Here is a 14869-nt window from a genome sequence, read left to right on the forward strand (position 1 = left end):
TGCTTGGCACATAGCAAGAGCTCAAGTATTACTTTTCCGCCATTATTTTTAGATTTAAATTTTTTGATGATGAAAATTATACATGCTAAATGTACAAACACTGAAAAAAATTAAGTAAATATAAATCATCTGTATCCCACAACCCAGTGCTAACCACTGTTACTGTAACGGTATACTTCCTTATCACCTTTTTTCTAGGCGTGATGGTTCCGTGTTACTGAAACAGGTCAGACAGCTAAGGATAAGAACCATCTATTGAAATTACTTCCTTTTGGGGCTCTGTCTACACTGATCAGAGGTAGCTGGTACTAGGTTAAAAATGATGTGTTTACTAATAGTGATGCTTACTTCAGCTGTAAATAACTTAGTTCAGGCTGCTATAACAAATGACCATAGACTGGGTGGTTTGCAAACAACAGAAATTTATTGCTCACAGTCCTGGAGGCTGGAAAGTCCGAGATCAAGGAACTGGCAGATTCGGCAAGGGTCTGCTTCCTGGTTCACAGACAGCTCTGTTTCACTGTGTCTTCATATGGCTGGAAGAAAGGAGACTTCTGGAATTTTTTTTTTTTAATAAGGGCACTAATCCCACTCACGAAGGCTCCATCCTCATGACCTAATCACCTTCTAAAGGCCCTTCCACCAAACACCATCACAATGGGATTAGGTTTCAACATATGAATTTTGGGAAGACAGAGACATTCAATCCAAAGCAATAACTAAGAAAAATAGGGTTATAATATATGACCTGTTCTCTTGTGCTTTTTGCTATAAAAATACTTTTAAAATAACAGCACAGCTATTCAGAAAACATTAATTTTTATTTAAAATACAACAATATGTTAAGTTTGAACAGTGTTTCAAACTGAGTAACACATTCATGGTCCATGAAATTAATTTGGTGGGTTGTGACCAACATTTTTTTTTTTTTTTTTGAGACCGAGTCTGGCTCTATTGCATAGGGTGGAGTGCAGTGGCATGATCACAGCTCACTGCAACCTCCACCTCCTAGGTTCAAGTGATTCTCCTGCCTTAGCCTCCCAAGTAGCTAGGATTACAGGCATGTGCCACCATGCCTGGCTAATTTTCATATTTCTAGTACAGCTGGGCTTTCACAATGTTGCCCAGGCTGGTCTCAAACTCCCAACCTCAGGTGATCCGCCCGCCTCAGCCTCCCAAAGTGCTGGAATTACAGGTGTGAGCCACTGCACCTGGCCTCCAAAACTTTTTTTTGACACAAGGTCTTGCTCTGTCACCCAGACTGGAGTACAGTGACATGATCATGGCTCACTGCAGCCTCAACCTCCCTGGTTCTTGCTCCCACCTCAGCCTCCTGAGCAGCTGGGACCAAAGGCGCAGGTCACCACACTAGGCTAATTTTTTAATTTTTTGTAGACTGGGTCTCCCTACATTCCCAATGCTGGTCTCAAGGCACGGGTCTCAGCCTCCTAAAGTCCCGAGATTATAGGTGTGAGCCACTGCATCCAGCCCAATGCTTCTTTTTAATTTAAAAATATAGAAAAGAAAAATATCAGAAAGTGTTGCATGCAGTAACGGCTAAGTATTGTTTCCTGAAACAACAATCACATATTAAAGTATGTGTATGCTGATTATGATGTAAAAGTGTATTTTGCTTCGGGAGGCCAAGGCAGGAGGACTGCTTGAGGCCAAGAGTTTGAGACCAGGCTGGCCAAAATGGCAAAACCCCATCTCTACTAAAAAAAATACAAAAATTAGCCAGGCATGGTGGCGCGTGCCTATAGTCCCAGCTACTCGGGAGGCTTGGGCAGGAGAATTGCTTGAACCCGGGAGATGAAGGCTGAAGTGAGCCGAGATTATGCCACGGCACTCCAATCTGGGCAACAGAGGGAGACTCTGTCTCAAAAAAAAAAAAAAAATGTATTTTGGGTCAGGCATAGTGACTCACGCCTGTAATCCCAGCAATTTGGGGGGCTGAGGTGGGAGGATCACTGGAGCCCAGATGTTTGAGACCAGCCTGGGCAACATAGGGAGATCTTGTGTCTACAAAAAAAATAGAAGAAATTAGTCAGGTATGGTGGTATATGCCTGTAGTTCCAGCTACTCCAGAGGCTGAGGCGGGAGGACTGCTTGAGCCCAGTAGGTCAAGGCTGCAGTGAGCCATGATCACGCCATTGCACTCCAGCCTGGGCAACAGAGCAAGACTTGGCCTCAAAAAAAAAAAAAAAAAAGAAAATGTATTTTGTACTGTGAGTCACCTTCAAAAAAATCTGAGAGCCACTGAGGTAGAAAATGGTTTTTAAAAGTTCTTAGGGCTGGGTGCTGTGGCTCACTCTTGTAATCCTGGTGCTTTGGGAGGTGAAACGGGAGGATCACTTGAGCCCAGGAGTTTGAGACCAAGCTAGACAACAAAGTGAGACCTCTTCTCAATCAATCAATAAAAAATTACTGAGTATGATTTTATCATCTGCTGCTGAAGTGATGAATTCTGTAATTATGCCTATAAACTTTATCTTCCTTTTTAATGTTATCCTTACCCACAGAATGCCTCAAACCTTACTCACAATCTGGTCTACTCCACTTAGTTCTCTGCTGCCAATCAGTGAAGGTATTCAATGTGCACCAGAATTTTTAACCACCAGCTGCTCAATCACTCTGCTCCATCAGCATTCCCAGGTCTAGAACACTCTCCCTAAAAATCACTTATGAATTCCTCAGTTAATGGGTTTTCTCTGGCAAATACTGTAAATGGTTTTCCTCTGGCAAATACCTGTCTGTTAACTGCCAACTCAATGGAATCTAAAAAAGTACTCTGTCCTCCACTCCCTTGCTATTTCCTCTCCTTCTGCTCGGGCTAATTACTACTTTCTTAGAGAATGAATTCCCTTCTCATATTTTCCATTTTCCAAATTATTTTAAATAGAACTGACTATAGCTTTAAAAAACTGTACAGAAAAAGAGCTTACATAGTTTAAAGAATCCCGATTAGTGGTGTTAAAACCAGAAGAGTCTTGTGACTCTTTGGCGGTGCAGTTTCCACAACGTCTTGGGGTAGGATAATTGGTATAAATTACTCTCCCTCTTAAAATCTGCAATCAAAAATAAGGCTGGGCCAGGCACAGTGGCTCACGCCTGTAATCCTAGCACTTTGGGAGGCTGAGGTGGGTGGGTCACTTGAGGTCAGGAGTCCAAGACCAGCCTGGCCAACATGGTGAAACCCCCTCTTTACTAAAAATACAAAAATTAGTCAGGTGTAGAGGCACATGCCTTTAACCACAGCTACTCGGGAGGGTGAGGCAGGAGAATCGCTTGAACCCAGGAGGCAGAGTTTGCAGTGAGCCAGGATCCTGCTACTGCACTCCAGCTGGGGCCACAGAGCAAGGTTCTGTCTCAAAAAAGAAAAAAAATGGTGGTTAAGCAAGCTGTTGTTTCATCTCTGAACACTATTTGCCTAGATATCTTTGTAGTAAAAAAAAATAGATAAATCAACACATCTTTTAAACCTTTTTTTCGTTTTCAAAATTACAACTTAGGCTGGTCTGAAGATAGTAGGTTATCTCAATTTATTTTCATAATCAGTTACAGATCAAACTCTTTGTTCTACTCTTTTCCCCCTTCTCACTACTGCACTTGACTAGTCTAAAAAAATTACAACTTAGTGTTAACTACACTAAAAACTTTAAAATACAGTATTGAAACAATGCACAAGACTATTTTAAACTTTTTTTAATGAAGCAAAATGGCTTAATGGAAAAAGCACTGATTTCAATGCCAGGTGAACCTAGATTCAAATCCCAGTCATGCTACTGACTAGCTTGTGACCATGGTCAAATTACTTCTCTCTGAGCCTCTGGCTGGTTCCATTTACCCATCTATTGGAAGTAATTTTGAGAATTAAATGAAAAGTAGAGCCCCACTGTGCACAGCACACACAAAACTAACTTACTTTTCTGCCGAGACCACATTCCTATCAGTAACAGCTACAATGAAGCCATAAAAATATTACAGTAATTTTCAACTGAAGACAGAGTGAGAGAGGGTATAGAGAGAAGTGAAGGGATGTGAAGACCTTCAAAGGACAGGTTTTTAGTTTGATTTTCTCTTTGAGGGGAGAGGAGGGGAAAGGGAAGGGGAGGGAATGCACTGAATGCATGTTTGTTTAAACACCTAGTAATTCTGAAATATTTGCCCAAATGGCTTGTGTCTCTTTATGAATTTCTAAATTAGGGAGTTGTTTTAAGAAACCACATAGGCTGAGGGTAGTGGCTCATGTCTGTAATCCCAGCACTTTAGGAGGCCAAGGCAGGCGGATCGCCTAAGATCAGGAGTTCAAGACCAGCCTGGCCAACATGATGAAATCCCATCTCTACTAAAAACACAAAAATTAGCTGGGCATGGTGGCACACACCTGTAATCCCAGCTTCTCAGGAGGCTGAGGCATGAGAATCGCTTGAGCCTGGGAGGCAGAGGTCTGCAGTGACCCAAGATCACGCCACTGCACTCCAGCCTGGGTGACAGGTCAAGAGACTGCTCAAAAAAAAAAAGAATAAAAATGTCAGGAAGTAGTATGTAACTACAACTTATACTGTATGATAGCATCCCTGGGTTTTCAAATATTTAGAACTACATGTACATAGTGTTCTTTTAATTAATAAGAGACATATATAATGCCTTTTAAATTAACATAAACAGATTTTATATTCTAGTTGCAATTTCATATTAATTAAATACCTAATGGCAGGGTGTGGTGGTATGCACCTGTAGCCCCAGCTACTCAGGAGGCTGAGGCAGGAGGACTGCTTGAACCCAAAAGTTCAAGGCAAGTCTGGGCAACATAGAGATACCTCATCTTTACCAAAAAAACCCCAAAACTTAGCCAGGTGTGGTGGCATGCATCTGTAGTCCCAGCTACTCAGGAGGCTGAGGCAGGAGGATCGCTTGAGGCCAGGAGGTCAAGGTTGCAGTGACCCATGATTGTGCCACTGCACTCCAGCCTGGGAGACAGAGTGAGAACCTGTCTCAAAGAAAAAAAAAGCACATCCAAAAAAGTCTTCATGCTACCTTATATACCCAGGTATGTTCCACAGCAGGCAAAACTTTCAAATCCTGAAGTCCCTGCTTAGCTGGTCTCTAAACTTAAAAGTCTTTCAGGCCGGGCACCATGGCTCACACCTATAATCCCAGCACTATTGTGAGGTCCAGGTGGGCAGATCGCTTGAGCCTAAGAGTTGCAGACCAGCCTGGGTAACATGGTGAAAACCCATCTCTACAAAAAATACAAAAATTTGGCTGGGCATGATGGCTCATGCCTGTAATCCCAGCACCTTGGGAGGCCGAGGAGGGTGGATCACTATAAGTCAGAAGTTCGAGACCAGCCTGACCAACATGGCAAAACCCCATCCTTACTAAAAATTAAAAAAAAAAAAAAAAAAATTTAGCTCGGAGTGGTGGCGCCCACCTGTAACCCCAGCTACTCAGGTGGCTGAGGGATGAGAATCGCCTGAACCTGGGAGGCGGAGGTTGCAGTGAGCCGAGATCGTGCCACTGCACTCCAGCCTGGGTGACAGAGTGAGACTATGTCTCAAAATAAATAAATAAATTAATTAATTAATTAATTTAGCCGTAAGTGGTGGTGTGTGCCTGCAGTCCTAGCTACTCAGGAGGCTGAGGCAGGAGGATCGTTTGAGCCCAGGGGGTCGAGGGTGAAGTGAGCTGTGTGAGCAATGCACACAAAAGGAGACTTTGGGCAGGGTGGTCTGATGTGGAGCACTGCAGTTAGTTTCTTAAAGGCTTCAATATAAGCAAGTCTACAAATCTTGCATTATACATGCAAACACTTTGTAATGAAAGCACTTACAAATATAAGATGATACATTTTCCCCTTTTCCTCAAGCAAATGAAAATCACTAATTACTAAAGGGTCTTCAAAAAGTACATCGGTTATCAATAAGACTCCAATGGGAAACATAGCACTTCCCCCAAAACAAAGAAATTACAGCCAAATGAGGAGTTTAAAAAATGTTTTCTCATTTGTACCTTTTCTTGAAGCTGACACTTTCTTCAACTTCCTGATGGCAGCACCAAGCCAACCACCCTTATTGGCCCTGACCTGCGCCTCACTCTAGTCCCCCATTCCTTTCCTTCTCAAGCACTGCTGCCCACTCCCCACTGTGTCCCTCTAAGCTACTCCCCAGCAAAACCCCTTAGCAACTGGCTGAAACATCAGCGTTCTTCTCGCGGTCCACATCTCCCAGCTACGCGACCACTGAAAACCCCCTCCTCCAGCCTCGCCCATCTGGGGCCCAGACCCCCACGCCCGCGGGGGCGCCCCCCCGCGTCCCTTTCCCTCCCCTTCGCAGTCTCGACACTTCCCTCAGTCACCCGCAGCGCCTGGCGCTCGCCCCGCACCCAGCACCCTGTTTTGCCACTGAGCCTCCTCTCACTGCACCTGCGGACCCCGCCTTTCCACCTCGCTTCCCCTCACTGCTGGGCCTCCTCGGCCGAGCCCACTGGCCCGGCCCAGCCCGGCCCGGCCCGCTAGGCCACCACACAGGCCAAGAGGGCTCTGCCTCCCCTTCTCCTCACCGTGTCGACCCCGGAGCTCTCTTCTCCTGCCCCCTCCGTTTCTTTGCCGACCGCAGCCCCCAGCACAGCGTCTGGGGAGCCCAGCGGCTCCAAGGGCGCCGGCTGGAGCTGCCGCTCGGGGTCCGGAGGTGCCTGCTCCATGGCTGCAGTTCGGCGCGGCGAACCCAGTGCGCCTGCGCCGCCGCCGCGCCCGCGGCCAACCAGTCTTTCAGCTAGCGATGCCCGCCCCTCCGCTCGCCATCGCCTCGCCCCTCTGGTCAACCTGGAGGGTTCCCGGAGCTGCAGCTGGAGGCGGAGCCGGGGGTGGGAGAACACGCAAGCCTGCGGAGGACCTGGTCAGCTGCTAAGCCAGGAGACCCAGAAAGCTGGGGGAGCTGGTGAAGAGAGAGACAAAGAGAAAGGCAAGGGGAAAGTGAACACCTGAAGTAGGCACGGCGATCCTAAAGCCAACGAAACTCAAAAGAAATTTGAGGCGTAGTCTGACCTGCTCCCTCTGCCTTGCCGGTTATTATTGGGTCTGTTTTCTCCCGGAAAGATCAGGGCTCCATAAATTGTTAACTTTCAGCGGGTTGAGTAACACATTCAGCAAAAGGTAATACTTGCAAGTTTTTTTTTTTTTTTCCTTTTTGAGACGGAGTTTCCCTCTTGTTGCCCAGGCTGGCGTGCAGTGGCGCGATCTCAGGTCACCGCAACCTCCGTCTCCCGGGTTCAAGCGATTCTCCTGCCTAAGCCTCCGGAGTAGCTGAGATTACAGGCGCCCGCCACCACGCCCGGCAAATTTTTTTTTTTTTTTTTTTTTTGTATTTTTAGTAGAGACGGGGTTTCCACCATTTTGGCCAGCCTGATCTCCAGCTCCTGACCTCGTGATCCGCTCGCCTCGGCCTCGCAAAGTGCTGGGATTACAGGCGTGAGCCACCGCGCCCGGCCTTTGCAAGGTTTTGAGGAAAGTGAAGCGTTCTGTTGAAGCAGGGCTTGAGTTCTATTGTAAGCGTTTCGTGAAGCCCTGGAAACCTCTGATAATTTTCTACAAACATCCCTTTTTAAAATTTTCCAAACCTGCTTCCTTGACAAGCTTTCACTATGGCAACCTGATGGGAAATGCTCACTGGTGGTAACGGACTGTGGTACCTTAAAGTACTTTCTATACAAAGTCTGGTCTCAATTTTTCAAGTACAGAAACATTTTTGCCCACTTAGTTATTTCAAGCTGTAACACACAATGTTTTCTTCCTGGAATGCTTTATCTGGCCTGGGAGCAAATTTTCATTCATTCCTAAAACCTCAGCTCAGTTATAATCTTCAAGTGCTAAATTATTCATAAATCTGTTATGGGCTGGGCGCCGTACTTCCCGCCTGTAATCCCAACACTGGGAGGCCAAGGCCGGCGGATCGCCTGAGGTCGGGAGTTTGAGACCAGCCTGGCCAACGTGGTGAAACCCCGTCTTTACTAAAAATACAAAAATTTGCAGGACATGGTGGCGTGCGCCCGTAACCCCAGCTACTCAGGAGGCTGAGACAGGAGAATCACTTGAACCTGGGAGGCGGAGGTTGATCTCAGTGAGCCGAGCTCGTGCCACCGCACTGCAGCCTGGGCAACAGAGCAAAACTCCATCTCAAAAAAAAAAAAAAAAGATTTCAAAATCAGGGCAAAATGGATCTGATGGTTATTTTCCCCTATTTATATACACATAATACATGTTAATTGTGGGAAAATTAGAAAAGTTGAGCATTAAAAAATAAATAAAAGCCACAATTTAAGCATGAGAAAAAAAGAAAAATAATAAAATGAAAAATGGTTCTTGGCCGGGAGTGGTGGCTCAGGCCTGTAATCCCAGCACTTTGGGAGGCCCAGGCGGGCAGATCACTGGAGGCCAAGAGTTCGAGACCAGCCTGGACAATCCGGTGAACCCCGTCTCTACTAAAATACAAAAAATTAGCCAAGCATGGTGGTGTGTGGGAGGCTGCTTGGGAGGCTTCTTGGGAGGCTGAGGCAGGGAGAATTGCCTGAACCTGGGAGGCAGGAGGTTGCAGTGAGTTGAGCAACAGAGTAAGACTCTTGTCTCAAAAAAAAGAGAAAAAAAAAGGCCAGGCACGGTGGCGCAAGCCTGTAATCCCAGCACTTTGGGAGGCCAAGGTGGGCAGATCGTCTGAGGTCAGGAGTTTGAGACCAGCCTGGCCACCATGGTGAAACCCCATCTCTACTAAAAATACAAAAATCAGCCGGGCATGGTGTCACGCACCTGTAATCCCAGCTGCTCCGGAGGCTGAGGCAGGAGAATCAAGATCATGCCACTGCACTCCAGCCTGGGTGACAGAGCAAGATTCCATCTCAAAAATAAATAAATAAATAAAAATAAAAAATGCTTCTTTTGGCCGGGTGTGGTGGCTCATGCCTGTAATCCCAGCACTTTTAAAGGCCAAGACAGGCAGATTGCTTGAAGTCAGGAGTTCCTAGCAGACCACAGACTGGTACCAGCCCACAGCCTGGGGGTTGGGGACCCCTGCACTAGAAAATATGCCTTACTTTTGGGGCTGTCTATAGGCTAACAAATTATTTTTGATAAAGAGATAGCAACTAATGGTTATGTAAAAAGCCTGGGGTGGGAGGGGAGCTGGCATTTTGAATTTTTTTAATGGGTCCATGTTTTGGACACCCTGCGCAATGGTCAGAATCATGATAGCTGCAGTTTTTTTATGTCTTTGGCACTTCACATATTAATACTTTTTCATGCAGCGCCCCTCCCTGCAAGACAGGCATTATACAAGCTGGGCATGGTGACACGTGCCTGTATTCCCAACTACTCAGTAGGCTGAGGTGGGAAGATCGCTTGAGTCCAGGAGTTTGAGGCTGCAGTGATCCATGATAGGACCACTGCACTCCAGCCTAGGGAACAGAATAAGACTCTTAAAAAAAAAAAAAAAAATCCCAGCACTTTAGGAAGCCGAAGTGATTGCTTGAGCCCAGGAGTTTGAGACCAGGCTGGGCAACATAGTCGGACCCTGTCTCTACAAGAGATACGAAAAGTAGCCAGATGGGGTGGCATGCCCCTGTAGTCCCAGCTACTTGGGAGGCTAAAGTGGGAGGATCCTTTGAGCCCAGGCGGTCAAAGCTGCAGTGAGCAGAGACTGTGCCATTGCACTCCAGCCTGGGTGACAGAGAGAGACTCTGTCTTAAAAAAAAAAAAAAAAAAGGACATGATTTTCCCCATTTCACAGATGAAGCAGGCTCAGTAATATTTGACAAAGTCACACAGCCATTAAATAAGGGAAAGAGATTCAAACCCAGATTTGTAGGACACCCAGAACCCAAGCCCTTGGGCCATGCTGCTTCTCTTCATGGGGGAGAGGAAGAAGAGAGATTCTTCTAGAGACAATGCAAATAATTTGCGGAAATTGAGAATTGATTCCTTATGTGAACACACACAAAGAAAAGCAGGTTTCCTTGGCTTATGAAGGCAAAGTCACACCTGTGTGCTGAGGTCTGGGAAAGCCCAAGGCTAACTCCATGGAGATTATGGAAATAGATGTTCCCCCTTCTTCTGACTCTGGAAGGGAAGGAATTCCCCCTCACAGCCCTCACTGGGGGAGAGTCTGTGGTGACTTGCTCTGGAGTGAGTGGGGAAGCCTCAGGAGCAGGAATGACTAGCCAGGCAGAAGCCACTTCAGTCCCTTGCATATTAACAGCATGTTTTAGATTTCAATTTGTCATTAACATTTATTGAGCTCCCGTGTTAGCCTGGGAACACCAAGAAATATCTATTCTCTGGTCCCCATCATCCAGGTTCTGTTCTCCCCCTTTCCAGGATTTTCCTCCTTGTGCCTGGCCAGCCAGCCTCCCAGGGACTGTGACAGTCACTTTCGTCTCCTTTCTCTGAAACTATCCCCTTCTTCTCAGCAGCAACCAAACCCAAACCCCATCCCATTTCTTCTTTCAGTGTCAGTGTGGATGACATTCGCCCTTGGTCGCAGCACAAGATCTTTCTTCCCACACTCCTATCAGTACCACCATATTCTTTTGGAGCAAATTCCTCATTGTGTGAGGACTTGTGTGGGGAGCAATTTTTAATATGTACCTCTGTTGTAGCCTCCCATCACAGGAGTTGAGGAGCCCAGATCCTTCTTGTACCACCTCTGGGAAGATTATTTCAACTCACCAACTCAGACCCTTAAACTCCCAAGATTTTGAATCTTGGGTCGGAGGGAATGCTGGAGGTTGAGCCTGTGGCAATGCTAGGGCCAGGTTTTTGCCAAGTCAAATTTCCTGTGTGTTCTGTGCCAAGTGTCTGAAGCTACCTTGATTCTGCAACTTTCTACAGAATCACCAGCCTTAATTATGTGAATTCCTGTCCTATTTCTCTATTTGCTTCATATGAGTAGAGTTCATCTTTGTTCTTTTTTCTTTTTTCTTAAGAGACAGGGTCTCACTCTGCCGCCCAGGCTCGAGTGCAGTGCCATGAACACAGCTGACTGCAGCCTCGACCTCCTGGGTTCAAGCTATCCTTCCACCTCAACCTCCCATGTAGCTGGGATTATAGGCCCATGCCACCATGTGCAGCTAATTTTTTTTTTTTTTTTTTGGTAGAAATGGGATTCTACTATGTTTCCCAGACTAGTCTTGAACTCCTGGGCTCAAGGAATCCTCCCACCTCGACTTCCCAAAGTCCTGGGATTACAGGCATGAGCCACTGCGCCTGGCCCTGGTCTCTGTTCTATGCAACCTAGAGCTGTAACTGCTGCAGTGAAGCACTCATCTACTCAACTAAACATGCAGTAAATATTTATGAAATATCTGCTCTGTCCCTGGCAGTCTCAGTGTCAGCCAAGGTGATTTTCCAGATTGATTCATGGTTCTATGCCCTTGGAGAAGACTGGAATATATACCCAGAATCAGAAAAACCATATCCTCAACCCCTATTGCTTGAGAAACTCCCCAAAGTGCTACAGCAAGCCAGCTACCAGAATCTTCAACAGCTAAAAACCATGGAAGCCACTACAAGGTAGAAATTTTTCTCCCCGGACGGATAACTTAAATACACTTTGATAGAGACCTTCTGAGGCAAATAGTCACTTACAGCTAAGAAATTTAAACAAGACAGGTTAGGAGGAAGCACAGGTTGGCCAAAGTTCTTCCGGACAAGTGAGTCTTGTGGCACCTCTCAACTAATATTGTACATATGAGTAATAACAGCTTACCTGTAAGGCTATTTTGGAAACTCAGAAGAGCCTGGCCACTTGTTTCTCACCTCCCACCAGCAACATCCCATTCAACTCTGGGCCCCGAACACATGAAGCGCAAGTCTTGAGGGAGCATTTCCACATTGTGGAGATCCCAAGGGAGCCCATAACTGTTTCACATATCCGTGTGAAGAGTCCACCAAACAGGCTTTGTGTAAGCAACAAGGCTGTTTATTTCACCTGGGTGCAGGTGCGCTGAGTCCGAAAGAGTCAGCAAAGAGTGGTGGGATTATCATTGGTTCTTATAGGTTTTGGGATAGGCGGTGGAGTTAAGAGCAATGTTTTGGGGGCCAGGGGTGGATCTCACAAAGTGCATTCTCAAAGGTGGGGAGAATTACAAAGAAACTTCTTAAGGGTGGGGGAGATTACAAAGTTCATTGATCAGTTAGGGTGGGGAAGAAACAAATCACAATGGTGGAATGTCATCAGTTAAGGCTATTTTCACTTCTGTGGATCTTCAGTTGCTTCAGGCCATCTGGATATATACGTGCAGGTCACTGGGGATATGATGGCTTAGCTTGGACTCAGAGGTCTGACAATAACCGCCTCTTGCGTACAACTGCCCACCAGGAGGCACATACCCAGTGTGAGAGAGGGATATGGTCTTGCCTTAATCTCTGTTAAAACTGCACATGTCTGAGGCAGGCGGATCACCTGAGGTCAGGAGTTCAAGACCAGCCCGGCCAACATGGTGAAAACCTATCTCTACTAAAAATACAAAAAAATTAGCTGGGTGTGGTGGCGGGCACCTGTAATCCCAGCTACTTGGGAGGCTGAGACAGGAGAATCACTTGAACCTGGGAGGCAGAGGTTGCAGTGAGCCGAGATCATGCCACTGCACTCCAGCCTGGGCGACAAGAGTGAGACTCCAACTCAAAACAAAAAAACAAAACAAAACAAAACAAAACAAAAAACTGCACATGTGCAAGCCATTTGCACTCTGGAATTGCATGCCATGAAAACTCCTAGTGGTGTGGAACTTAGTTTGAATTTGAAATCATGTGGCATGCACAAAGGGACAGGCCCAGGCTTGCCCTTGGGTCACCTGCCCACTGACTGCACAGCATCCCATAAGCCACAGCAAGGCCCATGGAGCCTGAGCTTTGTGTAGCTCGGTGCTTATGATGTACCACCTCCCTTCAGTCCCGACTCCTCTTCCTCCTCCATCCTCAGGTATACTGATTGCACACTCCCTGTGTCAGAGGTGTTTGAACCAGATCAACTCCATTTTGAGTGAGGGCTAGGAAAATGAGGCCGGGACTTGCTGGGCTGCATTCCCAGAAAGCCAGGCATTCCTAGCCTCTAGATGTTTACGGTTAAGGGAACAAATTAATAATGTTTACTAAACAGACCCAGAGTTGGGAGTGTCCAGGTATCCCGATATCTGGAGAACAAAGGCATTGTTGATTTTGCTTTAAAAATAATAATATCGATTCTTGCAAAATATAGTAATTAAGAAAATTAATCCTTTATCATAAACCCTTGTAGCAGATCACACTCTCCCATATACCCAAGCATTGTACCTAGGGTGAATGTGTTTCTCCTCTTACTTTAGGGAATGTCCTACTCTGTCAATGGAGTAGCTGTTCTTTTACTACTTTACTCTCTTAAGAAACTTGCTTTTAGTTTGCACTGTGGACTTGCCCTGAATTCTTTCTTGTGCGAGATCCAAGAACCATCTTTTGGGTTCTGGATTGGGACCCCTTTCCTGTAACACTTGTGCAAACTACAGTGTCCCTATTATGACCATCTCATAGTGGTAGATTCCATTCAGATTTAAGGTAAGCCCAAAGACCACTTTTGGGTTTTCTTGACTCTCTGAGAAAAGTTGTGTAAGTACCTGCGTTCTTCTGGGTTTGGCTAGATAGGGTTGTGTCCCTCTAAGGAATGGAGAGTCATGTGGATGAGGATGTCATTTTCTCACCCAATAAAACTCACTGAGGATGCTTCTGTAGAAGCGAGAAATATGATGACTATATTCAGAATAATGATGTCTCGGCTGGGCATGGTGGCTCACGCCTGTAACCCCAGCACTTTGGGAGGCCGAGGCGGGCGAGTCACTTGAGGCCAGCAGTTCAAGACCAGCCTGGCCACCATGAAACCCCATCTCTACTAAAAATTCAAAAATTAGCCAGGCATGGTGGCGCGTGCCTATAACCCCAGCTACTCAGGAGGCTGAGGCATGAGAATCGCTTGAACCTGGAAGGCGGAGGTTGCAGTGAGCCAAGATCACACGACTGCACTCCAGTCTAGGCGACAGAGTGAGATGCTGTCTCAAAAAAACAAAAAACAAAAAACAAAAAAAAAAAACCATGTTGGTCAGGCTGATCTCGAACCCCTGACCTCAAAAAGTGATCCCCCTGCCTCAGCCTTCCAAAGTGCTGAGATTACAGGCATGGGCCACCACACCCAGCAATCATTTTTTAAATTAAAGAAATATTAACAAGCACAAATAAAAACATAAAAGTACAGTCTTTTCCCTTAATAAGTCCTTCTAAGAATCTGTAGAAGTTATTTATCAAGTAGTAGACAGTCACAGTGGGAGTTAAGCATAAGGACTAGAATTGTGTGTGGGGTGAGAAATTCAGTACTACTTTTTGTTTTTGATGACAACCAGGTATTAGAGATAATGATGACCATAATGTACTGAGTTCAGTGAATCAATACGGATATGCCATAACTTACCGAATATACAACATAAAGTTACCTTTAGAGGCTTAAAAACTGTCTAACTGCAACATGACCGGGGGCTTAAACACAAATATTTTGCAGAAGGTATAGTGTCATCACCATGGGAAAAAAAATTAAAAGCCCAAATATATGGCTGGAACACTCTCTTTTTGTTACTTCCAGTCTTGAACTTTTTTTTTTTTTTTTTTTTTTTTTGAGATGGAGTCTCACTCTGTCGCCCAGGCTGGAGAGCAGTAGCACAATCTTGGCTCACTGTAACCTCTGCCTCCTGGGTTCAAGTGATTCTCTTGCCTCAGCCTCTCGAGTAGCTGGGACTAACAGGCGTACGCCACCACGCCCGGCTAATTTTTGTATTTTTGGTAGAGATGGGGTTTTGCCAT

General features: G+C 45.9%; 1 protein-coding gene across 2 annotated transcripts in view; it reads right to left on the reverse strand.

Annotated features, from left to right (window-relative positions):
• SNX4 (sorting nexin 4) overlaps positions 1 to 7425 on the reverse strand; it is an 80463-nt gene extending 73038 nt beyond the window's left edge. The window contains exons 1-2 of one of the 2 annotated variants that reach the window (XM_054481477.2): positions 7049 to 7425; positions 6565 to 6938 (exon numbers count right to left, since the gene is read on the reverse strand). In XM_054481477.2, the coding sequence (XP_054337452.1) occupies positions 6565 to 6705 (141 nt within the window). In that variant the 5' untranslated portion in view covers positions 6706 to 6938; positions 7049 to 7425. Of the gene's footprint in view, positions 1 to 6564; positions 6939 to 7048 lie in introns of those variants that run through there. The other variant, XM_063661692.1, reaches the window with a different exon arrangement.
• Between the last annotated feature and the right edge of the window lie 7444 nt (positions 7426 to 14869).

The sequence above is a fragment of the Pongo pygmaeus genome, chromosome 2 (assembly GCF_028885625.2).
Source record: "Pongo pygmaeus isolate AG05252 chromosome 2, NHGRI_mPonPyg2-v2.0_pri, whole genome shotgun sequence".
NCBI classification, from domain to species: Eukaryota; Metazoa; Chordata; class Mammalia; order Primates; family Hominidae; genus Pongo; species Pongo pygmaeus.